A 26653-nucleotide genomic window follows, 5' to 3' on the forward strand; every position below is an offset into this window, starting at 1 on the left:
ATCTTTTGAAGCATGATGTTAGATTACAACGAGCTAGTTGTGTGGCTTAGCCTTCCAAAATGTTGCCGTTAATTTTTTAGAATTTAATACATAGAATTGGGAACGTTACATTCAATTTCATTCAGACTGTCTTTCTGGCTCAATCGCCGCCATTTTTCCCCCGGAGCGAGGGAGGGTGAGAGGAGGGAGGGTGTTTTACAGTAGTGGCTGAGAGAGCGTAGTGGCTCAGTGCTCCAAGCAGGTCGCGAGGCACATTTTTTGCAACATCATCCAATCAGGGGGCATTCCCTGGCAATTCACATGGACGCGCATTGCTACGACCAGCATAGTTAAGACCAGACGTAAGCCGTGTTGGTGCAACAGGCGTAAATCCACTCTAAAGACTGGTCTTAACTAAGACCGACGTAGGAGTTACGACCAGGCATAGTTAAGACCACTTGGTGCAACCGGCCCCTGATCTGAAGAAACAGAACGTCTCATAGACATGGGAGAGAAAGAGGGATAAACACAGGCAGTTTGTGCGGTCACATGTGGTCACATGTGGACACATTGGTGAGTTGCAATTGTTGTTAGATTATGTTCATCAAACAGCCTCTCCTCTGCTCTGGGGCTTGTGCAGTGAACCTGTCGCACATCTGTGAGACAGGTGTTGTTTCTATTATGTAGGTTTACCTTCGTATGCTAGTGGACGTGGTAGTGTGTATGTGTAGGGGGGTATGTGTGTGTGTGTGTGTGTGTGTGTGTGTGTGTGTGTGAGTGTGGGGGGCAAACAGAGGGAGGTTCCGTGGGAGTGAGAGAGGGTTGGTGGGGCGGGGGGGGGGGGGGGGGGGGGGGGTGTTCATTAACATGTTAACACGTTCACTGCCAATGACGTGTTAATACGTCAAAAAAAATCCAACAGTTGACTGCCAATGACGTGTTAATACGTTAAAAAAAATAAAAATAAAAATTGACGGTGGGACGTGGATCAACGCCCCCCACGTCTCCTATAAAAATATTGGAGCCACCGAACGTGTACAACCCATTCCACCGACCCACTAAGTGGCGACAGTGCTCTCCAGACTAGAAAAAGCAGAGCCAAAACTGCAGGGGAATGCGCGAGGAAACCATTCTCTCATACTGTAAAATGGATTGCCGAAAATGCTTTCGCTTTCGCGCATTATCGCGCTGGGAGCTGGCAGTGGGGGATTGCAAATTTGCATAATAGATTATGCGTGCAACACACTTTGAAACACCCGCAGAAAGCCCACAATCGCACGCAGCTTCATTCCAGCTGAGCTGCAACCGAAACGACTCATGCAGACTCGCCCAAAGAGCAGCCGCCAGCAGCCAGGCAGCACAGACAGGCAGAGCCTCGCTTGTGACAAACGCTGCAAAGCCACTAGAGACACACCCACGGAGGGAGGAGTTTGATTGAGAGGGGGGTTTCCTGCTGCTATGGAGGAAATTACTGTTCAAAACTATTGTTTAGATGTCTGACGTCTTACGCCAAAAATAAATGGTTAAAGTGACTGTTCTATCGAATTTCACAAAAAGCCATTTATCTCAGAATAAATTTTCAGACGCTGAAACCATGCTGTATTCTACTGCTAATGCCTATATAACTACTAACTCTACAAACTAACTCTTTTAGACAGAGAAAGCACACATTCTATTAGTTCTTTTGAGATCATTTGTGTTCACAAAATCTTAGCAGAAAAGAATCCTCGGGTCTTGAAAGATGAGCCAGAATCCTCAAAAAAACCCTCTGGCAGAAGCTACCTACAGTAAAAAAAAAATGGCTGGCAGTGAATGTGTTAATGAATGAAACATCTATGTAGATTAGTAAACATATCTTTTTTGCTCCCCTCCAACTGTTCAACGCGGTTTTCACGGAATTCTGTGAGGCTGTTGCGGCGTGCCGTGGACACCTTTTAGCTGTCCTAAAGTCACTGTAAACCATGGCCTCTTGGGGCTTATTGCTTCATTTGAAACCTAACTTATTTACTGTCAGATATTGTATTCGCAAACACTACAACAGGAAGTCAGCTAGGGTCAATTTATCTATACATCAGTGACCAGATCAAAGAACTACAACCCAGATAGGAATTGCGAGCAAAGCAAAGCCAGGAAAGGAAAGCAAAGTGGATGGAATGCTCCTTTACCTCCAGGCCGGCTTGGCCGTGTTCCTCCTCCCGGTGAACAGCGACTCGTTAGAGGCTCGTAACTCAATTAGCCGCCTGGTGTCTTCTTCTGTTACTGCAATCAAGGTCAGAGCTCAGCTTACACACAGACAAGACAGCAGGACACACAACTCTCTCCACCAGCCAATACATCAGAAGAACGGCAACGCGTCAGGCTCTTAGGCCACGCCCCCTTTTAGGGGGAAAACTCGCCATAGGAAAAGACCGAACAAGAAGCAGAAAACACTTCAAACAAACTATTTACAACGGTTTAAATTAATAATTGATATTGATATGCTGAAGAAGAGTTGTCGTGTTGTTGGCTTCACCAACAACAAATCCAAAAACTATGATCTGCGCTGTGTTTTTCTTTAATAGAGTAGGGGTGACACTGACAATGTGGATATTGATACAGGTAACATGGTGGAGTGGAACCTCATCAGCGGGCTGGATACAGCGTTCATATAAGGCAAGTACTAACTAGCTGCATAATATTAGCTTGCTTCAATGCTTCTTCCCCCTCCCCTGGCAGTCAAAAGCCTGTTCCTACTTTGCCGAAAGTGCCAAGAGATCAACGTTAGCCCCATGTTCTTATGTGGAGAGGCAGCCAGTCACACCAAACTCCATTCACAAATCTGGCAACTAAATGTGGCCTTGCTTATCGGAAAATTAAATACCGCCAGAACATAATTGACATACATAATATCTGCCAAAAAGCACTTTGTGAATGTAAAATCTCATGTTTGGAAGTTGTTTGCTGTGTATTTTGCAGGGAGAGGAATGTATGGATCACTGGCAAAACATTTAAATATATTTGGAATTAGGGCTACACGATTAATCGTATTTTCATCGTCATCACGATATGAAAATGCGTGATGAACACATCGCAAAAGTCACGTGTTATCGCAATAATTTTTTTTTTTTTTTTTTTTTTTTACAGTGCACCTGAACGCAACATGCAAGATACCGGCTGAATAAGTGTCCAAATGTTCATGTCATTCTGGCCAATACTCCACTTCTGTTATAACATTTCAGTCTGGAATATGGAATATCTTTCAATAATCGTTATGACTAAAAGGCTAAAAGTAATCTCATGTGTAAGAAATGACTGTTCTACATTGAAGTAAAAATGTAAATAATTAACTTGTTGGTTTTGGATTTTTTTTTAGCTTCAAGAGTGCATTTTTGTTCGTATGACCCTCAACACAGGCTTTGAGAATCCCGTGCCACGTATGCATAAATTAACACTCATATTGCAAAATGAATTTAGGCCCTCACTGTAATACTTCAGAAGTTGAATTTGAAGTTCAGCATTAATACATTTGTCATTTTTTGTCTTATATTTACCTTTGTGTGTTATTGCAATATAAAACTACATAATTGAGAATCGATTCTAGATTCTGGAATCGTTGGAATCGAGAATCGATTCTGGAATCGGATCGTGACCCCAGGAATCGGATCGGATCGTGACTTAGCCGGATCGGAGCACCCCTACCAGAAACAGTCTCTTTTCCTCAGCGGTTGGCTCGGAGCTGCTGCTCCGGCCCCTCCCACCCCTCACGAATTGCATTGACTGCCTGCCTGGCAGCTCGGGATCAGCGCGCGGCATGCTTGGAAAATAGAACCGAAGCTGAAACTATCGGATCAGCGTGGCTTTGGCGTGGCGTGGCGTGGCTTTGGCGTGGCGTGCGGTCGGTGTGAATGGACTCGCCTGTTAACAAGGACGCTGAATTGAAACTGCGTGGCTTTGGCATCTGGTGTGAACGTGCACTAACACACACACACACACACACACACACACACACACACACACACACAGAGTACTGCAGCCTTCCTCACGTTTGTAGGTGAACTCGGCCATGCGGTGCAGATCTCCCAGCGCCGTGGACCCGTTCTTGTCTTCGTGGTCGACCACCAGGAGATCCATCTCCGACTCGGTCAGGAACTCGGCCATGCCCCCGCGGCTCCGGCGGGCTCGCTTCCTGGGCGCCGGCGGCGACGGCTCACACTCCTCATCTCCGTCCTCCACGATGGGCGTGAGGATGGGCGCGGCGGCGGCGAAGCGGCCCTCCATGGCGTCGCTCATCCGGTAGAACCACGGCCAGGAGTTGGGGTTGGTCTCCACGCCGCGAGCCGGGAACTTCAGCTCCTGAGAGAGACGGGAAAATCTACAGTCCATCCACAGAGTAGCGCAGGAATGAGTCCGGAAAACATGGCTGTGAAAGGCAATGGGAGTTTTGTATTGGGAATTTCGGGTTAAATGCATGAAATCAGGTCTGTGGTTCACACAAGTTTATGAAAGAGCAAAGTTTGTGTTCAGCAAGATCATCTTCACAAATGACGACCACCAACATTTACAACGGTGTTCTGCTTTCGGCGTCCCTTTTATTGACAATTAATTCCTCCACATCACATCTTCTTCCACTCATCTCCTCTTCCTGATGTTTCTGTTTCACCCTGGTGGTGTGGTGCCGGATGAAACCAAACTTGCTGTTCGCGTCACTAGCACTGGCCATGTCAAGGTACAGCATATGATTGGCTGTTTATGAGCGGGGGAGGGTGCACTCAGAGTTTGTCTGTTAAATGATTGGCGCTCTATCGAACGCCCCTATCGAACCATATTTTTATTGTATTGATATATCGCGATATATATTGTTATATCGTTTTATCGCCCAGCCCTAGTTGACGCCGCCATATTGACTCCCAAAAGATTGTTTCTTGATAGCCACAAATCAAGCAAATAAACATCTCATCTGACTTGAAAAGAAAAGTAAATATATTTAAAGCAGATTCAAGTCTTTGAAGGAACGGACTCTTCCTCTCTGCCTGCAACATGGCCGACACCACTAAACTCCCTGATCTGTCACTTCATCATATCTGCAGGACCTGCGACGTCTTACTCACAACCTGTCTCCGTATTCCTGTGAAACCCTTAAGACATGACTATCACAACGGACAGCACTGGAGGTAGATGGACCTACCTTATATCTCCTCTTCAGGTTGTCCCACTTTTTGGCCAACTGGTCGGTGGTCACCTTCCCCTGAAGACCCAACTCATACAGAATGGCTCTGCAAGAAAACACACTTTGGCTGAATCCCAATGTCCCAAAACCAGACCGAGCCCTCACGGACTAGTGTGACAGGGTGTGAGGGCATAACATAATTTCAAAAGGAGTCCCCCCCCATGTACTAATACTTCAGTGCTTCCCAAAGACACAATTTCTCCCACAGTCTTTTATTTCAAATGTGTATATTGTTTTACTGAGAGAGAGAGAAAATAGGCCGCTTGTTAACTCTTCCTAAGTGCATTTATTCTGCCACACATTTAACATGTATGTTTTCAATAACATATGCATAAAAGAAAGTTATGATTGACTAAAGGTATATCTCTTTGTAATGGCTGGTTTACCTATTCAAGATCATATAAGGGGATGTGGAACTGCCAGTAAAAATGGTCAGGATCGTTCATTTATTCACAAATTGTCTCTTCTCGTGATTGATAGAGAAGTGTTGTGAAATGGGTCGCAATGGTTTGTAATTTTTAACAAGGATCAATAATTATCGATATCGACGATATGAAATATTTTATATCGATGCATTTTTTTTGGCTATATTGCCCAGCCCTATAAACACGACCGTCAACTTTCAGATGAAAACACGTGTAAATTAAATTGTATTGAAAACAACAACGCTGAACGGAGAATGCGAGCCTCCACTCACCTCCAGGCCGGCTTGGCCGAATGCTTCCTGCCGGTGAAGAGTGCTTCGTTAGCAGCTCGAAGTTTGATCATTCGCTCCGTTTCTGGTTCCGTCACTGTGAACGAGGAAACGAGTTTTCAGTCCTATGTCGATAAGACAGACATTTACAATAAACGGAGAGCAAATGGGAAAGGGGACATTGGAAGAGGAGAGATCATCAAAAGTAGTAGAAAATAACACAGTTGGAAACAAACACTAGAGACACTAGCTGGAGAGAAAAGGTGTTACAGTAGAGCACAAAGCTGTCCATGATTTACAGACTGTAGTTGTACTGGTCAGCTTCCAGGTGTGAATGTGTGTGTGAATGTGAACAGGGCACTGCTGAAACAGAGAGCATTGCCCTCAGTGAGACTCCTCCTGTATAAATAAAGGTAAACAACAAATCACTTTTGCAGTGTTTTGTTGATACCGTCATATTCACCTTATGTAGCCACGCCCATTTGACCCGGTTCTGTGGCCGTCCTACGACTTCCGGCAAAAAAAAGAAGAAAAAAAAATGGCTGGCTGCTCCAATATAATCTAACTCTGAATTAACTACGGTAATACTTTAGCCAATTGTATGTAACATACCAAATAAAAGCAAACGGCAATGTCTAAGAATGCAACGCCATGTAACTGGCTCGTTAAGTCTCGCATTCCAGGGAATTATGTTAACGTCTGCGCCTGTGCGGGTCTTATAGACGTAAGTGGCTCGAGCTGCGCTCGGAGGACAGAAAACCTTCTGAAGCTTTCTTTGTTGGAGTCCAGGTATGTTTTACCAGAAAGTGCTGGTCATTGTCGACGATAACGTTATCTGACCTGGCTAACAGTGGATACTCGCTTGCTTGCTGTGTACCGAGCTCAAAGTAGTAGGCTACGTTCTTTATTTTACCCCCTGCACTGTCCGCTCCAAAAACAACTCTCTTCTTCATGACGTTCTTTCATATTTGGCGCCGTGACCGCCGGAAGTGTTAATAGGACCCGGAAGAATTCGGCCCACTGTAAGGTCTGAACATAAGGTGAATAGGGCTCAGCGATAAAACGATAGCAATATATATCGCGATAGAGACGTCATCGATACAATAAAGAAATGCTTCGATAGCAGGTTCGATAGCACGGCTGCATGAAAAAACCTCCCTTGTTAATGGAGTGTGCTACGAGTGACACGAAAACAGCCAATCATTTAACAGGCAGGCGCTCTTTGAACAAGTCGGGATGTTTGGTCAAGTTGGACGTGCTGCTCCCTTCGCCTGCGTAGTTTTGAAACATGGTTTACAGACGGGCTGTGTTGTGTCCGTGGGCTTGTCCTGACAGTAAGCAAAGTACTTCCATATTTCACTCATACACATCTGCTTTATCAACAAGCTGTGGACTTTTGTGAAGACCGCAGCAGCCATGTTTCAGAGGCGGAAAAACAACAACCGTTTACACGCCCACGGCAAGGAGTTGAAGGCAAAGTCACGTGTCATCATATCACGTGCACTAGGGATGTTCATTTTGAAAAATTAAATAATATAATTATAGCAAATAATTGATGAACATCCCTAATGTGCACCATTGAATTCACAGGCGTCACCGCCGTTTTGCGTCGTTTTAACGGACAAATGGTACCAGTCTACTTTGATGGCAAAATGGCTGCATGGTACGAAAAATGCGTGCAGGTTGGCAGGTCTGCTCCTGGTACCGACCAATCCAGAACCGGTACCAATCAATACTAGGGGTGGGAATCACCAGATGCCCACGATACGATACTGAAACGATACTTCAGTCACGATACGATAGTATTGCGATACTGCGATATTTTCGATATTGCGATATATCGATATTGCGATATATTGAATATTGCGATATTTCGATATATTGCGATTTCTTACTTTTTCAACTGCAAATGATGTCCCCAAAGGAAAACTTTGTCAACATCTGGTTTATATAAGAACAATTTTTCAGTCTGTACATCTGACTTCAACCATTTTATTGCAGCAACATTGTCAAGTAGACAGACCAACAACTTTCATAAAGTCATGTCATAGTTGCATGCACCTGACAAACTGAACTGTTTGTTACAGTCTACTTACAGTCCACCTTAACTGGATGTGTGTGTGGACTACTGTACTTATGTAGTTTTTGCAACTTCACTTCACTTACACAAAACATTTTGTGCAGCCCATTCAGTAACTGGGGAATTTGTAAATGACTGTTATGACAAAACTGTTACTGTTAAAACAAAATGAAAATATGCTACCGTTTGTTTACTGCTGGCCTTGGAACTAAAGTGTATAGTAGCCCGGTGGCCTGGCATGGCCTGCAAAAAAATAAAAATAAAAAAATAAAAAAATGTTTTTTTTTTTTTTTTTTTTGCAATATCGATACTTGGCGTCCAAATATCGATACGATATCGTCAGGCAAAATATCGCGATACTGTGGTGTATCGATTTTTCCCCCCACCCCTAATCAATACCGGTGCTCGATACCCATCCCTACTGGCGTATGTCAGCCCTCGTCTGGTCTTGCTCAAAGGGAGAGGCGGAGGTGAAGAATAAGGAGAAACCCCAATCCTTTCTGTTCCTTCTGTCAACTGGAACAAGTCGGAACTTTTTTACACGTGGTTTGGGAATGTGAACTAGTTCAAGAATTCTGGGATAAAACAACTTCAATAATATCAGATTTAATTGAACACCCACTTCCTCCGGACCCAATACTTCTATTAATTAATGATGACTCTAAGCTTAATTTATCGGGGAAGCAGAGGAAGATTTGGCTGGCTGGCCTAACCGCAGTCAAGAAAATGATAGCCCAAAGATGGCTTCCCCCTCACTCACTTAACATTCACAAATGGCTGGCATACTTTCGTGATATAGTAATGCTTGAACTCTCCACTGCGACGGTTAATAGAGCGAAGTCCTCAACTCTTGAACTCTGGAGAGGTGTAGCATCTCAGATCTCTGACTTAATGACCTCAGTGCCTCAGGAACCAGTGCTCCAGTAGCTAAGTGTGAGACAGTTACTTTAAACAAGAGACCGCGGGGGGGTGGGGGGTGGGGGGTTTGGGGTGGAGAGGGTGCTCTCCTATATTTTATTTCATTTTGTATTTCTTTTTGTTTTGTGGTAATTACAAAATTGATGTCACTCTGCACATGTTCTGATGGGCAGGTGGGATGAGGGCTCATGCATCCTGGCTAATATCTGTCGTAATGTCGTGTAACTATGCTGAACTACTGATGTCAATAAAAAATTGATCACAAAAAAGAATAAGGAGAAACCGCACTAAATGGGCGACATGATGCAGCGAGAGACTCGATGGACTTTCCCAAAGGCACGTCGTCGTGAAAATGTCTGTGTTTTGGAATTATCAGGTGAGATGAAGTTGGAAAATTAGCAGGGCGTTTATTGTGCCCTCTCTCCTGCTTTGCTACCCCGGACTAGTGATGTGACGTCCGCGAACGATCCGAATCTATTGAACGGCTCTTTGCTATGAACGAAGGGAACCGAGTCCTACTTGAGAGCCGTTCATTTAATGTTGTGCCTAAATTTCACTGCCTGCCGCTCCCCACCACACACACAGTGTAGACCTCCCTCCCTCCCTCTGCTAGCCCGCTGAGCAGAGAGGATAGGTGCACTCATTAATTGTTACCAGCGCATGCTGTAGCTGGCCTGGGTGGGCGGACTCAGCTTAATATCAAAACGGGCTACGCTGCGGGGTGCATCTGAAGACTTTCTGAGCAGCGAAGTGTTGCATGAATTGCATTCAAGGAAAGCCAACTTTATTTACACAACACATTTCATAGAAGAAGTAAATTGACTGACTAAGCAGATGGATATGATGTCACCTTGTGTCATGTTTACAATGCAGATCAGTGACATTAGGTCTGGACATACTATGAGTAATTTAATGCTGCTGCAGTCCACAGATGCAAAATGAAATAGTGGTGGGTCTAAGATCAAATCTGATCCAAATCGTGCCATATCATTATCCTAGTAATTTCGCAGATCAACAGTAGGCTAGTGCCCGCCCCCTAAAAAAAAAGGGGGGGGAACGAAGAGCCGCTATTTTGAACGGCTGTCAGAAAGGAACGGAGCCATAAGATCTGGCTCCCTTCAAAGAGTCGTAATTCCCATCACTACCCCTGACCAGCCAATCAGAGCGATTTCTCTACCCCTGACCAGCCAATCAAGAGCGATTTCTCTCATCAACGATCCGACGCCGATTCAACATGTTGAATCATCGGGAAAAGCAGCCAACGAGATGCCGTCAAAGCAGACTAGAGTGGGACACGTCGCAAACACTAGAGCGGCGGACGCCCGGACATGGCCGACGGCCGCCTGTCGGCTTGGTGTGTCTGTGGCTTAAGAAATAAACAGCAGAAAGAAGTAAAGGTGCCTCCATGCCTACTTTTATAGGTGCACTCAGACATCCTCCTCCAGCCCATAGGGACGCCCTCTGTGGGCGGAGCATCGCTGTGGACCGTGACGTCGTCCTCGGCGCTCTCCGCTGCCCCCGACGTGTCCTCCATCTCCGTCTTGATGAGGAACTCCAGGATGTCGGCGTTCTCCGCGGTGTGGCCCACGTGCTCGTTGCCACGGTGACCGGCGTCCGGGCTCAGCACCAGGTTGCTGTTGTAGAGCCGACCCTGCATGGCTTCATCCATGATGTGGAACCAGGGCCAGGAGTCCAGAGCGCCCCCTAGGCCGCCCTGGCCTTGGTACGGCTGCTTCAGGTCCTACCGAACACATTAACACAAGAACCTTTATACACCTATGGATACTTGCTTACTAACTGCATAAGGTTTTTTGTTCATACTGTTCTTACAATGCATATAATGCGCTTTAAAATGAGGACTATCCCATTGCACACTTTGTACAGTACTTCGTCTGATCTCATGTTCTTAGCTTGCTTATTATTTGTATAAGCTAGGGATGCCAACAATTAATCGAAGATCAATTACTTGCTCGTTAAGGATTTCCTCGAACGCGTGAAAATTTACTCGATCAAAACAACAACAAACGGCAACGTGCATTCTGTCAGTACAGTAGTGTTTCCGAATAATTTTCCTGTGATCCTCCAGAGGGCGCAATGATATCACTCGGACGCGTCGCGCAGGCGCAGGCAACTCTGAACTCCTGGCAGTCATCTTTTAAGTTTGGTCTGAAAGTAGAGGCGGCGTTGTGTGGGAACAATTTTCTCACCAGGGAAGCGACACAACTCCTGGTCCAGTCACTTATCATCTCCCGCCTGGACTACTGCAACGTGCTTCTGGCCGGCCTTCCTGCCGCTGACATCCGTCCGCTTCAGCTCATTCAGAACGCTGCAGCCCGTCTGGTATTCAACCAACCCAAATTCTCTCATGTCACTCCCGTCTTCCGTGACCTTCACTGGCTTCCCATCTCGGTACGCATTAAATTCAAAACACTGGTTCTGGCCTACAGGGCAGTACACCAGACAGCTCCTCTGTACTTACAATCTATGGTCAGGCTCCAAATCTCTCACCGCTCCCTTCGCTCCTCCAGCAGCGCAGGACGCCTCGCCCCTCCTCCACTACGGGGGCTCAAAAGTCGCTCATCCCGTTCGCGACTCTTCTCGTCCCTGGCACCTCAATGGTGGAACGAGCTTCCACCTTCGGTCAGGACGGCCGAATCACTGCTGATCTTTTGGAAAAGACTAAAGACACACCTTTTCAGGCTCCATCTGGGCCCTTCTTGAAACTAACTTATTTCTCTCTCTCTCTAAAAAAAAAAAAAAAAACTTACTAACCACTTACTAACATAACTTTACCACTAATCCTTGTTGTAGTTGTCATAGACTGTGATGCATAGTTGATTGCTCTATTGCTGACAAAAATGTGTTATTGTAAGTCGCTTTGGATAAAAGCGTCTGCCAAATGACATAATGTAATGATGGGAGGGGACTCGGGAGGGGATACTGCCGTATGCAGGTGCTGTGAATCAGTGTGCAGCACGACGACAGCATCAACGCTCTATCACTTGAGCAGTGTTCATTCAGATGGATTGGCTGGCTCCTCTTCGTCAAGCCTGGAGCGGCCCACCATCGGCTCAGCATTTGAGAGGAGTTGCAACGCACAGCGAGTGGAAAAAATGGCCCAGTCGATCTGCGGGGTTATAGAGGAGGACATGATGCCTGTCTGTGATTCGGTGTACATCTACAACAACAATCACTTGGGCAGTGTTCATTCAGATGGGTTGCCTGGATCCTAGTAGTCTCACCTGGACTCGAGCTGGAGCAACTCGGCATCAGCGTTTAAGAGCTGTGACGCACGGAAAAAGTGGACAATCTGCGGTGAGTGAGCCGGACCTGGGCAGCGGCCGCGGATTCTGGGCAAATGTTGTCATGTCTAGGAGTTATGCCTCTGTGTTTTTGTATGTTTCATAGCATAGGCTATACAATGCTGTGAGAAATATACAGTATGTTGCCGCTGTATAAATGGGGGTTTTATTGAGGAAGGAACGCATTTGGTATTGTTTGCAAATGTTTATATTTTTAATTACAATTAATCGATTGATTGATCATTAACGTTACCGATGATCGATTCAGGAATTTGCGGAAAATTGGCATCCCTAGTATAATCCGTTTCATACTGTCATCTATGCATATGCACTTTAAAATTGGGTTAGGTGACTGACTTATGCCTTGTGTGGGTATTTGCCATTCTGTTTTTAACTTATACTGTTTGTATTTATTGTATATGTTTCTATGCGATTTATTATGTGTTTTTGAGCTCTTGCACCACAAATCCAATGTGGTTTCTATTGCAAATAAGCTGACTGAGATACCTACAGATTGATAGAGATAGATACAGATGCCTCTCCCACTAGGTACTATAATTCCAAGTTTAATTTCTCTGACAATTGTAATGAACTTATTGTGCCATATACACTCTTTAGTCTTTACCTTGTATTTTGTCCGCAGATTGTCCCATTTTTTGGCGATTTGGTCTGCTGTCAACTTGCCCTGAAGGCCCAAGCCTTTTAAAATGGTGCTGAAGGAAATACAGAGCGGGTTACATCAAGTCGGAGAGGAAACACGTCGACAACAAAGATGTTTGACAGGCGAAAACCTGGACATACTTCCATGCGATCTTGGCAGAGTTCCTTTTCCCTGTGAAGAGAGCCTCGTTGGACGCCCGGAACTCAATCAGCCTCTTCACATCCTCCTCAGTCACTGTGGGTGGAGGAGGGGGTCAAGAAGTATCAGATCTTCTGTTGGTGCTCATGTATACACAAACCTCTATCTCATGCACATTGCAAAACATGGTCACTTTACTTACTTTTGTAGGAGTTTATTTCTGGTAGCTGGGGCAGCGGATTCAGGCCAGACTCCATTGTGATCATGGAAGAAGAGAGGGGCTCTATAGGAGGAATGAAGCAGGGAAGACAGTGTGTTGGTATGCAGGCAGGCCTGCTAACAAACATCCGCTAGCACACTCTGCAAGTAGATGCCAGCGTTGTTTCCACTACGGGACTGCTTCTTTATTACTTGCAAAACACTGGTCGGCATTTATATAACTTTGGAGCAGTTTGGCGCTTTAGCTGGTTCCTCTGAGGCTGCATGAACCCGATAAGGAGAAGTAGGCTGCTAGCTAGCTAGCTAACTAAAGCTAACCTAAAATAACAAGCCGACACAGAGCCGTTCTCCCCGGGGCCAAACACACACTGCTTCCTGTTAAGACAGAGTCATTCCAACCTCTGCTGTCTATCGCTTTTTATGTCATGGTGATCATCAAAGTGAATACAAACAAATAATAGCGTTACTTGTTCCTCTGAGCAGAGCCTAGCCTGCATTCCGTTTCCTCTGCTCTGGGTCAGTGTGTTTCTTCCCAACAGCTTCTTCTTCTTCTTCTGGCGCTCTATGGCGGTTGGTAAACAGCTTTTGGTGCATCACCGCCCCCTTCTGAAATGGAGTGCGGATCACCAGCAGCGCACGACGTAGTCCTGTCTCGCCCTCTAGCGGCGGCATGGCGCCTCTGCAGCCTCAGGACCTGACCTACTCAGCATCAGCATCCCCTGGGCAGCCGCGTCAAGTTGACACTGTTTAGCCACAACACCGGAACTAGCGTGATTCTGCCTTCGAAATAAAAGTTTACAAACAGGCACTCCTGAAAGTGTTATTTTTAAAGCGTCAATTATTGTTCTTCATTGCATATTATTGAAGCCATATGCCTATGTAAAAGGGACGTACTGGTACACAACGCAGTTTACCCGCCTCTTTGAAACGCAGAGTTTACTCGTATCTATTTTCAGATCAGCAATATCAACCAATCAATGAAGGGAAACACTTTGAAGGTCAGGTTTTATTGCGATGGTTACAACCGGAAGTCCTGTATGTTCTTCTGTCTAACTTGACGGTGGTCAAGCTGTGGGGTCTGTGTAGCACCTGATGGAACCCGATGTTTTCCCCCTGTTGTTGTTGTTTTTGTTTTCATCTAAAGTGAAAAATATATCTTATAATTTATATTAGTTATTGAACGCGTCGCGGAGCTGCTCTTTCCTGAACGGGTAACGTATCCCCCATCAGCCTCTCGTTGTGGGCGGTGTTGTGTTTTCAATGGGCGTTTATCCAGCCTACAGTCAATTAGCCTACCATTTCATGTCATGACTCATGTTTAGCTAATAAATTAATGATTAAAATACGAAGCAGAGTGGAAGCTTATTCCGAAATATGAAGCTAAAAAGCTAATAATCATGGTGGTAGGCTACTCAATAAATAATGAGTTAGTGATTGTTCTTTATTGTAGGCTATGTCCTATAATATCACAAATAATATTCCTGTAGGGAGTTTCTTGTAGTGTCTAATGGAACCTAATGTTTCTATATTTCTAATCTCCCAATGATATAGGCTAATTAGGATATTCCTATAACATTTATAATTCCAGTAACACCTCACAATAAGGGTTAATTAATGAATTAAGCTGCTTAACAGTTATTTAATGCTTGGTTAGCTAACGTTTAATTAACATCCTTGTCACCTGACTTCATGCCTCAACCCAACCACATAGTTAACATGAAAGCATTGTAAATGATTACTAGACTCATTAGTGAACCATTAATTAAGCGTTAGTTAGCCTATTTAAGCATGAACTCATCCTTAATTAGGCTACTAACCCTTAATTAACATATATGTATTTTAATGTAACCGTATCAATATTATATGCTATGATTTTGTTTAGTGTCCTGCTAAACTTGATCATAGGATGACTATAGTCTCTCCCCGACTCAAATATGACGTTGAATCGCTGCTCCGCATACAGACATAAATGAGTATGTTTTGAGGTCGGGAACAATTGAATGACTGACAGGTCGTAGCACACATGAGAGAGTGGGTCGGGATTCCGAAACCACCAATCACTGGCCAGGATTCCAAAACCTGTTTGGAGTGAGCAGTGTCACAGACCCAGAGAGAGATCTGCAGTGTGCAGTAACAGTGTATCAGCGTAAGAACTCTCATGGGTCTGGTGTTGAGAGTATGGATGGCTATAGTTGTTTTTGTTTATAGTGATGGTGAATGACAGCGTTGGTTGTAAACTGTGTTAGCAGGTGACAGGCTGTGAGCAGCATGCTGGCCAGGAAGGGGCTGAGCCTCCTGCATGAGGGCTTCCTGCTGACCCGGCTGGCCGAGGACCAGAGCCAACCGAGCCGGGTCAGAACGAAAGCGCAGAGAGCCCGCTTCATCACCAAGTCTGGATCCTGCAACGTGGCCCACAAAAACATCAGAGAGCAGGTAGAGCAGTGGTGTCAAACATACGGCCCGTGGGCCAGAACCAGCCCGCCAAAAGGTCCAATCCGGCCCACAGGATGACTTTGCAAAGTGTGAAAATTGCTCTGAGAAGTCCTTCGATCCAATTTTTCAAGCAGGGGGTGTTTCTAGGGTCTGAAGACGTTGGGAACTTAGCCCAGCCCTCTTTAGGGAGATCTGGGGCAGCTGGGCGGTTCCCCCGGGGAATTTTGTTTTCAAAGTGGGGTCCAGGGACCACCAGGGGTCCTTAAAAGGGTTCAAGGTAGTCCCCATAGCAAATTCACAAATTGTTAATTCAGCACATTAGCCTTGATTGACAAACAGACAAGGAACCTATCAAGAAGGAAAAGACATCACTCACATCACAGCGTTTGAATTTTGCAATCTGTGGAAGCATTTTTCAGTCAAAGGTGAAACAACACATGATGGTTTATAGTGGGACTTTCCATGCCTGCCCCATTCACTTCAATAGAACTGTCCCCAAAATCTAGCCCCAATACAAAATTCGAAAGCTATGATGAGAATGATGTCTCTTCCTTCTATATACTTGAATAAGCAAATTGTTGCATTTCTGATCAACGATATCATATATCATGTTATTTTTGAGAGGGCTTTAAAGCATGAAAGACAGATTAATAGATCTGATCGGGGGCGGGGCGATTTTTCTAAAAACAAACAAACAAACAAACAAAAAGATCCCGGGCTATTAAAAAAAAACAAAAAAACAGGCCTAACGACGCCCATGGTTTCAAGCTCAGGATTTGACATTATTGATGGTTAGGTTTAGGCATGGTGACTGGTAATTGGTTAGGGTTAGGCATGATGACTGGTAATTGGTTAGGTTTGGGCATGATGACTGGTAATTGGTTAGGTTTAGGCATGATGACTGGTAATTGGTTAGGTTTAGGCATGATGACTGGTAATTGGTTAGGTTTAGGCATGGTGACTGGTAATTGGTTAGGTTTAGGCATGATGACTGGTAATTGGTTAGGTTTAGGCATGATGACTGGTAATTGGTTAGGTTTAGGCATGATGACTGGTAATTGGTTAGGTTTAGGCATGATGACTGGTAATTGGTTAGGTTTAGGCATGATGACTGGTAATTGGTTAGGTTTAGGCATGATGACTGGTAATTGGTTAGGTTTAGGCATGATGACTGGTAATTGGTTAGGTTTAGGCATGATGACTGGTAATTGGTTAGGTTTAGGCATGGTGACTGGTAATTGGTTAGGTTTAGGCATGATGACTGGTAATTGGTTAGGTTTAGGCATGATGACTGGTAATTGGTTAGGTTTAGGCATGGTGACTGGTAATTGGTTAGGTTTAGGCATGATGACTGGTAATTGGTTAGGTTTAGGCATGGTGACTGGTAATTGGTTAGGTTTAGGCATGATGACTGGTAATTGGTTAGGTTTAGGCATGAGGAGTGAGGATTGGTTAGGTTAAGGTTAAGTTATCCTATATTTATCCCCATGGGGAAATTCATCCTCTGCATTTGACCCACCCACCTTCCTAGAACTATAGAGCAGTGGGCAGCCAGAGTGGGCAGCCGCAGTGCAGCGCCCAGGGACCAACTCCAGTTCTTTAGCCATTGCCTTGGTCAGGGGGACTAACAGGAGTGTTAGCCCTAACATACATGTCTTTTGGTGGTGGGAGGAAACCCACACGAACACGGGGAGGACATGCAAACTCCACACAGGGAGGGCCTGGGACGGACCGGGATTCGAACCCGGGACCTTCTTGCTGTGAGACAACAGAGCCAACGTGCTGTCGAGGGAAATAAGGAGTGATGATTGGTTGGGTTTAGGCATGAGGAGTGATTGGTTAGGTTTGGGCATGAGGCATGATGATTGGTTAGGTTTAGGCATGATGAGTGTTGATTGGTTAGGTTTCGGCATGATGAGTGTTGATTGGTTAGGTTTAGGCATGAGGCATGATGATTGGTGGGTTTAAGCATGGGGAGTGATGATTGATTGGGTTTTCTAACAGACGTCAGATATTCTAACAGACGTCATTCTACGCGTGTGTGTGTGTGTGTGTGTGTGTGTGTGTGTGTGTGTGTGTGTGCGTGTGCGTGCGTGCGTGCGTGCGTGTGTCTGTGTGTGTGTGTGTGTGTGTGTGTGTGTGTGTGCGTGCGTGCGTGTGCGTGCGCAGGGCCGGTTCTTGCAGGATGTCTTCACCACCATGGTGGACCTGAGGTGGCAGCACTCTCTGCTGATCTTCACCTCGGCGTTCCTGTGCTCCTGGATGCTGTTTGCCATGGTGTGGTGGCTGCTGGCCTTCGCCCACGGAGACCTGGAGCCGCGCGGCCCAGAGGGCGAGGCCCGCGTGCCCTGTGTCACCGCTATCCACTCCTTCACCTCCGCCTTCCTCTTCTCCATTGAAGTCCAGGTGACGGATACTATTAGGGGACATTCAGACCAAAAGCGTTTTTGGAGCTGCCAGCGTCTTTCTGCAATTCATTCTCTATGTAAGGACGCACTAGACGTGCTCCTCTTTTAATGAACGCACCTGGCGTTTAGCGCTGGTGGAGTCTGTTGTTTTTGGAGGAGCACTGTGGCCGTTTTAAAGCTGAAAAAAGTTGAACATTAGAGGAAAAGTGCGCTGCTCGTCTTTTTCACTACTCCTACCTTTTCTCCTCCCGAGGGATTTTCAACCTCGGCTGCTGCCAGAATTGGCAATAATCTGGCTTTCATGTTGACAGTGAAGAACATCAAACAGACAAAACCAGCTGGCTACCGTCCTTGTGGTCGTTGTGTTCTGATCTGTACTGCACGCGACTACAGGGGGAAACAAACGGAGCGCAAAAAAAATGCTCCGTGCGCTGTGTTTTGTGCACAATGGAAGCGCTGTTAACATGATTTTCATAGCGTTCTGACTGAAAAAAGCGCTTATGGTGTGAATGTCGCCTTATTAGGTATTCCTAATACGGACAAGAAGTGTTATTTGGAGTACAAAAGCACAGACCGTTATTAGATTTATTAGCCAATTTGATTTTGGCCCCAGACTAGGTAAAAAATGGCGGTTATTAGCCAATTAGATTTTGACCAAAATCAATCAATCAGATGTCCACATCACAGTGGCCTATGACCGTGAAACTCGGCGGGCACATCAGTCACAACACCCGTAGTAGGGACTTCACCAAGTTTGGTGTTGCTAGCCCAAAGAATGACGACGCAGTACCGATTTAAGCGTGTGCTAAGCTAACCGCTAACACCCGTAATCACACATTAACGGCATCTACTCAGAAACCGTGACTCGCATTCACTCCGGAGTGCTTGTGGACGCCTCTCGCACCAGTCCTGAGTGATTTTCAGAGGCCGTTTTACAGCTTCAATTATTGTTATTATGAAGGACTCAGCCAGCTTCACTGTTTGCCAGGCTTTGTAACAGAGTTCTACTGTCAGTATCACAGTGACGATTGTTAGCTGAACACAGTGGGCAAGCTCCGGGGGATTTCCCAGGAAGATGCGGAAGTAATCCTGAAAGCTGTAGTTCCTCGAATGGCCACTTGAGGCAGGACTCAGAAGTTCCATCGTTTCTCGTTCACCCCCATGTTAAAATGCCCCACTTTGTAACACTGATTAAGCATCTTTACATCCTGGACTCAAACATGGTTTTGGTCTATATAGTTACGGTAATTACACCTTTTCATAACAACTGTAGGGGGGTCATTTTTTTATATATAACTCCTCCTTTTGGAGTAAAATAGATGGTAGAAAAGGGGGTGATTGACAGGTCGGCTGTCCAGTGATTGCGCAGCTTGCCGATCATGGACCAATAGCAGGCAGGGCTCTGGGAAACCCCATCTCACGTGAGCTGATGGCACTTTGCTGCAAAACCTGAGTCCAAAATATAGTGGATGGGTTTTGTCCCTATTATTTAGGTCAGTGGCTGGACATCGTCACCGTTTCCACTGCAGGCACTGTTAGGAGGGTTACTTTTCAAACATTATTCCACTACAGATGACTGAATACAGCTACCTTCAAATGTAATGTGTAACATTCTATTTGATTACTCAAATTAAGTAACGTATTCTAAATACTTTGGATTACTTTGGGAATTATTCAACGGTGTCTTGCTGAGCCCATTTGCCTGAGTCACTCTGAATGTATGTAAAACACAAGGGCAATGTGGTGTCTGATGTCATGTTTGTAAGTCAAATGTGTTATATATGTCAAAAACGCATTAAAAAAATCTGTTTGAGAAATGCGTGCCTCATATGAATTTGACAGCAAATAAAACAAAACAAATAACATAATCCCATAAAACAGGTGGGGGTCTTCAACCTTTTTCAGCCCAAGGACCTCTTGGTTGATAGAGAAACAGAGCAGGGACCCCCTACAAATAAAAATAAAATAAACCTGTGTTGCATTTTAAGTGTGGCCTATAATAACATTTATAATCCGGCGCACAGCAGGATATCAGGATTGACACTTCTTTTATTAATAGATTACATTAAAAAAGGAAAGAAGGAACAATCGCTTCATCAGATTCGCATTATAAATATTTTTTGTCAAAAGTAGCTTATTATTCCCTATTAATGCTTGTCGTTTACGCAATATATATATTTTTTTTAATAGATTTTATTTTATTTTCACAAACTACTGACAAAAATTGGCGGACTCCCTGCAGTACCTCTGCAGACCGCCTGGGGGCCCAAGACCCCCTGTTGAAGACCACTGCCATAAAGTAATCTCCTTTTAAAGACAGTAACTGTTTTCAGAATACCACCAAATTTAAACTGTAACTGTAATCGTTATTCATATTTTCTATTTTAAATAAATGCATTCCGTGCCTCAGGTCACCATAGGGTTTGGAGGGCGGATGGTGACAGAGGAGTGTCCTCTGGCCATCATGGTGCTGATCGTGCAGAACATCCTGGGTCTGATCATCAACGCGGTCATGCTGGGCTGTGTCTTCATGAAGACGGCTCAGGCCAACCGCCGTGCAGAGACCCTCATCTTCTCCAGACATGCTGTGGTCGCTCCACGCAACGGACGACCTACCTTCATGTTCAGAGTGGGAGACCTGAGGAAGAGCATGATCATCTCTGCTACTGTCCAGCTGCAGGTGAAGTCCAGCTCCACCTGAGAGCCTCGAGCTCTGCCTTAAAGGAGCACGGCAACATTTTCGGAGATTCGCCTATTTGCACGCACGCACACACGCACGCACGCACACACACATACACACACATATAAGCTGTTTCTAAACATGCACTGAACTCCTGCTCACCTTAGAACCATTTCTCCGTTTTGAGCGCACTCCCGCGACTCCGGAGCATACGGCTGTAGTTTAGCAGTCGCAGTTATTGATGACGTTGCTGCTATGCGTCTAAACTGAGTCGGGGCTAGTGTGCAGTGTTACTTGCTTGTGGACACTTCGTGAACAACCGAACAACTAAACGCAGAGACAAAAGACGAACAAAGAAATGGCTAACGCTAACTGGAGAGACAGCGAAAATCGCGAGCTGCTGGCCGTCAGGGCGGAGGCCTAAATAATGCAACAGATAGCAGGAACGGCGAGGAACTCAAATATATCTGTTCACATTTATTAGTTATACATAAAAAAATATATATATATAGAGTCCAGGTTAAAAAAAACGAAATTATTTAAATATTAAGTAGCCTATTCATGTTTTCGGTATTACTACAGTATATGATACATATTTCATTACCTTTGACTATAGAGAGTAAAAGTGAAACGTCACTTCCTGCTTCAGCACTGTATCAGAGATTTTCATCTGCCATTTATTTTCCCATAGACATTTCGTAAAATGCTTATAAAAAATAGCTGTACTTCGTCGAACCAAACGGTTCAGCTAACGCTACGATCGGGAGCGACCATAGAACATTTCACTTGGACGAAAACAAAAAAAACATGGAAAAAATATGTTCTTTAAACCCGCATTTTTTTTAACGTTTTGGTCCCAGTGAAATGTTATGTGATCTCTCCTGTTTCGAAGGAACCAGGAGAAGCTCGCACACTGATAGAAAAAATGGAATGTCCACTCCAAAGGTTCACGGATATAAAGAAGCCATAAATTTAATGGTCCATAAATGAATATACAAAACAATACAAATGTGCTACCATGTGAAACAAAAGAAAGAAAACTGAACAGAAACGTTTCGGCTACAAAGCCATCTTCAGTCTGCCTAAAGGGCTAATCACACACCTGTGCTCTATTTATAGATTGGAGGCAGAGTCAATCTGTGAATGGATCCATTCATGTTACAGGGCTATGTCAAGACATTTAAAGGATGTATGATATCTAAAGCTGGTTACAAAAACAGCATATTCTGAGGTTAACAGAGAAGAAGCCTGATTTACTCCAGATTAATAGTAATTATTTAAAGTACATTGACAATTTAAAAAATATATACTATAATATAAAGTCCAAAGACAGAGAAAGAAACAAAGAAAGAAACAAGCTATAGGCTAAATCTGATTATGGCAGACACACATATACTAGCCCAATGTTCTAGATGAAACAATTTAGTGACATCTCCTCATTAAGACCTTTTGGATGCAGAGTTTGGAGATAGAATATCCATTTGCACTCTGCCTGAAGAAGAAGACGTTCCATATTCCCTCCCCTACGTGGTGCTTTTAACTGCTGAATAACACAGAACGTGAGAGAGGAAATAGGATGGTTAGCATCTCTGAAATGACGGGCAATAGATGATTTTTCGTCTCCTCTCCTAATTGCACTTTTGTGTTCAATAATCCTTGTTTTTATTTGTCGTATCGTTTTTCCAACATATTGAAGTCCACATGGACATGAGATTAGATATATGACATTGCTAGTACTGCATGTGGAAAACTGTCTTATATCATACTTTTTGCCAGTAGTATGACTAGCAAAAGTACTTGTACGCTTACACGAATCTCTGCATGCTGTACAAGAACGACAAGGAAAAAAGCCCGTCATTTCAGTGAGCCGTCCAGATGCTGAGGGGGCTGTATATGTGTCTGCCCTGACCAGGAAATCCCTGATGTTTCTGGGTCTGTAATGACAAAACAGAGGTTGTTGAGCAAAAAGTTTTTGACAAACATGATCAGAGGTTAACACATGCCAATGTTTCTTGATAATTTCCTTAATTTCCTGACTCGTAGAGGTATATGTAGTAGCACACTTAATTGAATGCTGTTTTTGTTTATCTCTGGCGTGTCCTGGTGGATTGTCATCGACATGACGTACCTTATTAAGGGCTGCATCCAACCATGACTTTGGATATGCACGAAGGAGGAAACGATCATACATTTCCTTGGCCCTCTGTTCAAAATCAAACTTATTTGAACAAATGCGTTTTAGTCTTAAGAATTGTGAATATGGAAGGCCCCTTTTTAGAGGAATAGGATGTGAGCTAGATGCATGTAGAAGGCTATTACGGTCAGTTGGTTTAGTGTATAGAGTGGAGGATATGCAACCTGCATTTAGTGTTATTCTGGTGTCAAGGAATGCTACGTCAGTCTTGCTCACCTCTGCATTAAATTTGATAGAAGGTACTAGTGTATTGATATACTCTAGAAAGTGATTAAATGTTTCCAGTGGAGCCTTCCATATTAACTCATTGAATGCCATGGACGTCCTTCGACGTCCAATTAAATAGTGACGTAGAATGCCACGGACGTCCTTCGACGTCCAATGCGTTTTTTGACGGTGGGACGTCGATCAAAGCCTTCCGCAGCTCCTGTACAACTATAGTAGCTATTGGAGGTGTATAACCTATTTTACGGACTCATTAGGTGGCGACAGTGCTTGCTCGGTGCAGTCCAGATTAGAGACAGGTCCGAGAAACAGCCTAAAAGCCGTGGATCAAAGACAACCCGATGCATGCTCCCAGAGCCATTTGCTCTGTCGCGGGAGCTGACATTGGCTCCGAACAGGAGTCAATCCGCGCTCACAACTGAGCCCCTCTGTCCCTGTCTGTCTGTCTGTCTGTCTGTATAGTTTCTCCACCCGATTAGCAGACAGGAAAGCAGCCCCTGACGCCAAACCATTCAGCAATCCGGGTTGGCTCTTCCCTGCTGTGGCGCTGAGAGCCGACAGCAGCACACAAATGCAGCACTCCGAAAATATAATGGTTGCGTGAGGCTGTGTGCAGTGTGGGGAGGAGTTTACGGGGGGAGGGGGGGAGGGGGGTGGTGCACGCAGGGCATCACACAACAACTACGTCACTACATCAGCAAATATTATCTTCAGACTCAGTGAATGTGCTTGAAATGCTGCATTTCACAAAAGGCGGATTATCTCAGCTAATAATTTGAAAAGCCTGAAAACGCTGAAAACAACCTATCTTCTCCGGCTCATAACTAAAGAACGGAAAATGGTATCAATAAACTTTTTTTTGCTGATGATACAATAGAGCCAGCTCGTTCTTGTGCGTGTTCGGTGTTTACATAGTAATATCACACAATATTCTGTGGGCCTCGAGAAATCACTGAAAACGCTCTGAAAACTCTGGCACTGGGAGCATCCGTTCTCCAAAAGTGGCTGGCACTGAATGAGTTAAGAATATGTCATCGAGATAACGGCGCCAGAACACAACATGATCAGAAAATGGATTATTATTCCAAATGTGCTTTTCCTCTAGAAAACCCATAAATAAGTTAGCATAGTCAGGAGAGAAAATCGAACCCATAGCTGCACCATGTTTCTGAAGGTAGAAATCAGACTCAAATAGAAAATAGTTCTTCTTCAATAGTATAGATACAAGATCTAGCAAAACTGAAGTACATGGAATATCTTCAGATCTCTTGTCTAGATAATGTTGTAATGCTTCCAGACCCTCCTTATACGGTACATTGGTATACAAAGAGGTGATATCCAACGTAATCAAATGATAGTCAGGATCAAGAGGTTGAAGTTGGACCTCCGACAATTGTTTTAGAAAGTCACTGGTATCTCTCAGATAAGAAGGTAACTGAACAACTAGAGGAGCCGAAACGTTTCTGTTCAGTTTTCTTTCTTTTGTTTCACATGGTAGCACATTTGTATTGTTTTGTATATTCATTTATGGACCATTAAATTTATGGCTTCTTTATATCCGTGAACCTTTGGAGTGGACATTCCATTTTTTCTATCAGTGTGCGAGCTTCTCCTGGTTCCTTCATGACAATTTTTTGGCCTACGCACCTGATGTGAGTGTTTCTTTGGACTTGTAGCAAGAGCGCAAACACCCTATCTCATTTTTGCTTTATCTCTCCTGTTTCTAAATATATCTGTACCGTTTGGTTTGAACCAGTAAAACTATTTTTATACGCATTTTACGAAGGTTTCATCATTTATAGGTTATTATTGATTTTCTTTGTCGGGCCCACTTGAGAGTGAGAACAAATTGGGTCGCATGTGGCCCGTGAACTCAAATGGGTTTGACCTTTGACCCGCCTGGTGCAGGTGATCCGGCGCACGGTGACGACGGAGGGCGAGGTGATCCCGGTGTGCCAGCTGGACATCCAGGTGGAGAACCCTCTGAGGAGCAACGGCATCTTCCTGGTGTCTCCTCTGATCATCAGCCACACCATCGAGAGAGGAAGTCCTCTGTACGAGCTCTCCGCCCGGTCACTGGCCTCCGACGACCTGGAGATCATCGTCATCCTGGAAGGTCAGTGCCCTTCCAAAATGCATGTTTACTCCCCACTGGGCTAATCGATTATTTATTGGTTGATTAAAAACATATTAAAAAAGTTTTGGCTAGAGTTTTCAAGTTCAAAGTTCACAGTAGTTAATTTCTACCGTGAAGGAACTTCATTTGTGGTCAAGGCATCAAACAACATACATTCAACAATAAATCAATAGTCAGCAAGCAATAAGTAGATAAAAACAGTGGATGATCAAAAGCTACATAGGTAGTGGTAGGTGGGTGGATGCGGGCAGACAGCGTTAGTAGGGGAAAGGCGGATAGGCAGAGGCCATAGTGGGGGTGGTTGGGGGCCTTAATCCCAATTTATGCTTCGTCTGCCGACACTTTTGAAACGGTCGCCGACAGAAATGAGGACTTGCGTCGACACTTTCAAGTGTCGGCGAGCAGTGTCTGCTACCTAGTGAAATGTCTAGTGTCGTTGACTACGTCATGGTATCGCGCAAGTCTGATTGGCTATATAGGCGGCACGCGCTTGACTTCCTTGTTTTAATTTTCGCTCATTGAAATGAATGAACGTGTCCCCACTATTTTTATCAGCCTCTCCCTGATGTATGACTTCGTGAAAATCACAAAAAACACCGTGGCCAATTTCCCAGAGAGAGAGGATGTGAGTTGTGTGTCGTTTATATTGGCTGGTGGAGCTAATGGCAGTCTGATTGGCAGGTGTGGTGGAGACCACGGGGATCACCATGCAGGCGCGGACCTCCTACACGCCCGAGGAGATCCTGTGGGGGCGGCGCTTCGTCTCCATCATGACGGAGGAGGACGCGCGCTACTCCGTGGACTACTCCAAGTTCGGAAACACGGTTCCCGTGCGCATGTCGTCGCTCAGCGCCAAGGAGCTGGACCAGACACGCGGCGTGCAGGAGGGCGCGGCAGACCCCCTGCCCCAGGGCTGGGGGCTGGTCCGTGCCGGCAGGGGGGGCTTCCGCAGGGGGGGGCGCGCCTGCGATGGCTCCACCCCTCAGCCCTGGTGCGTCGCCCAATCAGAGAAAGAGGCAGAGAAAAACAACGGGCAGAAGAAAACGGTGCAGCTGGAGGTGATTGGACGACAGATCGAGGAGGAGGGGCTTGGAGATATGAGCGACTGAGACCCTTAATACGTCACATTGTTTGAATTTTGCATTGGGGCCAGTTGTATTGGAGTGAATGGAGCAGGCAGGGTAAGTCCCACTATAAACCATCATCTCTGTGTCATTTCACCTTGATTCCAATGATTCCACCAGATTAAAGAAAAGACATTACGTGATGTTGACTGATGCCCTGTTTGGTCATGTATCTTTATGTAGTTTAGCTCAGTGGTTCTCAAATGGGCGTCTGGGGACCCCCAGGGGTCCGTGGCACTTTGCAAGGGGGTCAGG

General features: G+C 45.0%; 2 protein-coding genes across 5 annotated transcripts in view; one reads left to right on the plus strand and one right to left on the minus strand.

Annotated features, from left to right (window-relative positions):
* Positions 1–13725, minus strand: part of LOC310800602 (uncharacterized protein) — a 33036-nt gene extending 19311 nt beyond the window's left edge. For 2 of the 4 annotated variants that reach the window (XR_014553887.1, XM_083663225.1), the window contains exons 1-8: positions 13181–13556; positions 12981–13074; positions 12805–12892; positions 10291–10618; positions 5883–5976; positions 5144–5231; positions 4002–4311; positions 2145–2238 (exon numbers count right to left, since the gene is read on the minus strand). Coding sequence is in view for 3 of the 4 variants with exons in the window: in XM_083663225.1 (XP_083519351.1) it covers positions 2145–2238; positions 4002–4311; positions 5144–5231; positions 5883–5976; positions 10291–10618; positions 12805–12892; positions 12981–13074; positions 13181–13325 (1241 nt within the window). In the remaining variant the exon portion in view is untranslated. Of the gene's footprint in view, positions 1–2144; positions 2239–4001; positions 4312–5143; positions 5232–5882; positions 5977–10290; positions 10619–12804; positions 12893–12980; positions 13075–13180; positions 13557–13664 lie in introns of those variants that run through there. The other 2 variants (XM_083663226.1, XM_083663227.1) reach the window with 2 other exon arrangements.
* A 1740-nt stretch (positions 13726–15465) lies between these two features.
* On the plus strand, positions 15466–26383 carry kcnj11l (potassium inwardly rectifying channel subfamily J member 11, like; the record flags this gene model as incomplete). The annotated part of the gene is made up of 5 exons (XM_083663235.1): positions 15466–15630; positions 17800–18036; positions 20449–20718; positions 25046–25253; positions 25956–26383. The coding sequence occupies 5 exons, from the start codon at positions 15466–15468 to the stop codon at positions 26381–26383; spliced, it is 1308 nt and encodes a 435-aa protein (XP_083519361.1).
* Between the last annotated feature and the right edge of the window lie 270 nt (positions 26384–26653).

This window comes from Poromitra crassiceps (assembly GCF_964638095.1).
Source record: "Poromitra crassiceps genome assembly, chromosome: 30".
NCBI lineage: Eukaryota > Metazoa > Chordata > Actinopteri > Beryciformes > Melamphaidae > Poromitra > Poromitra crassiceps.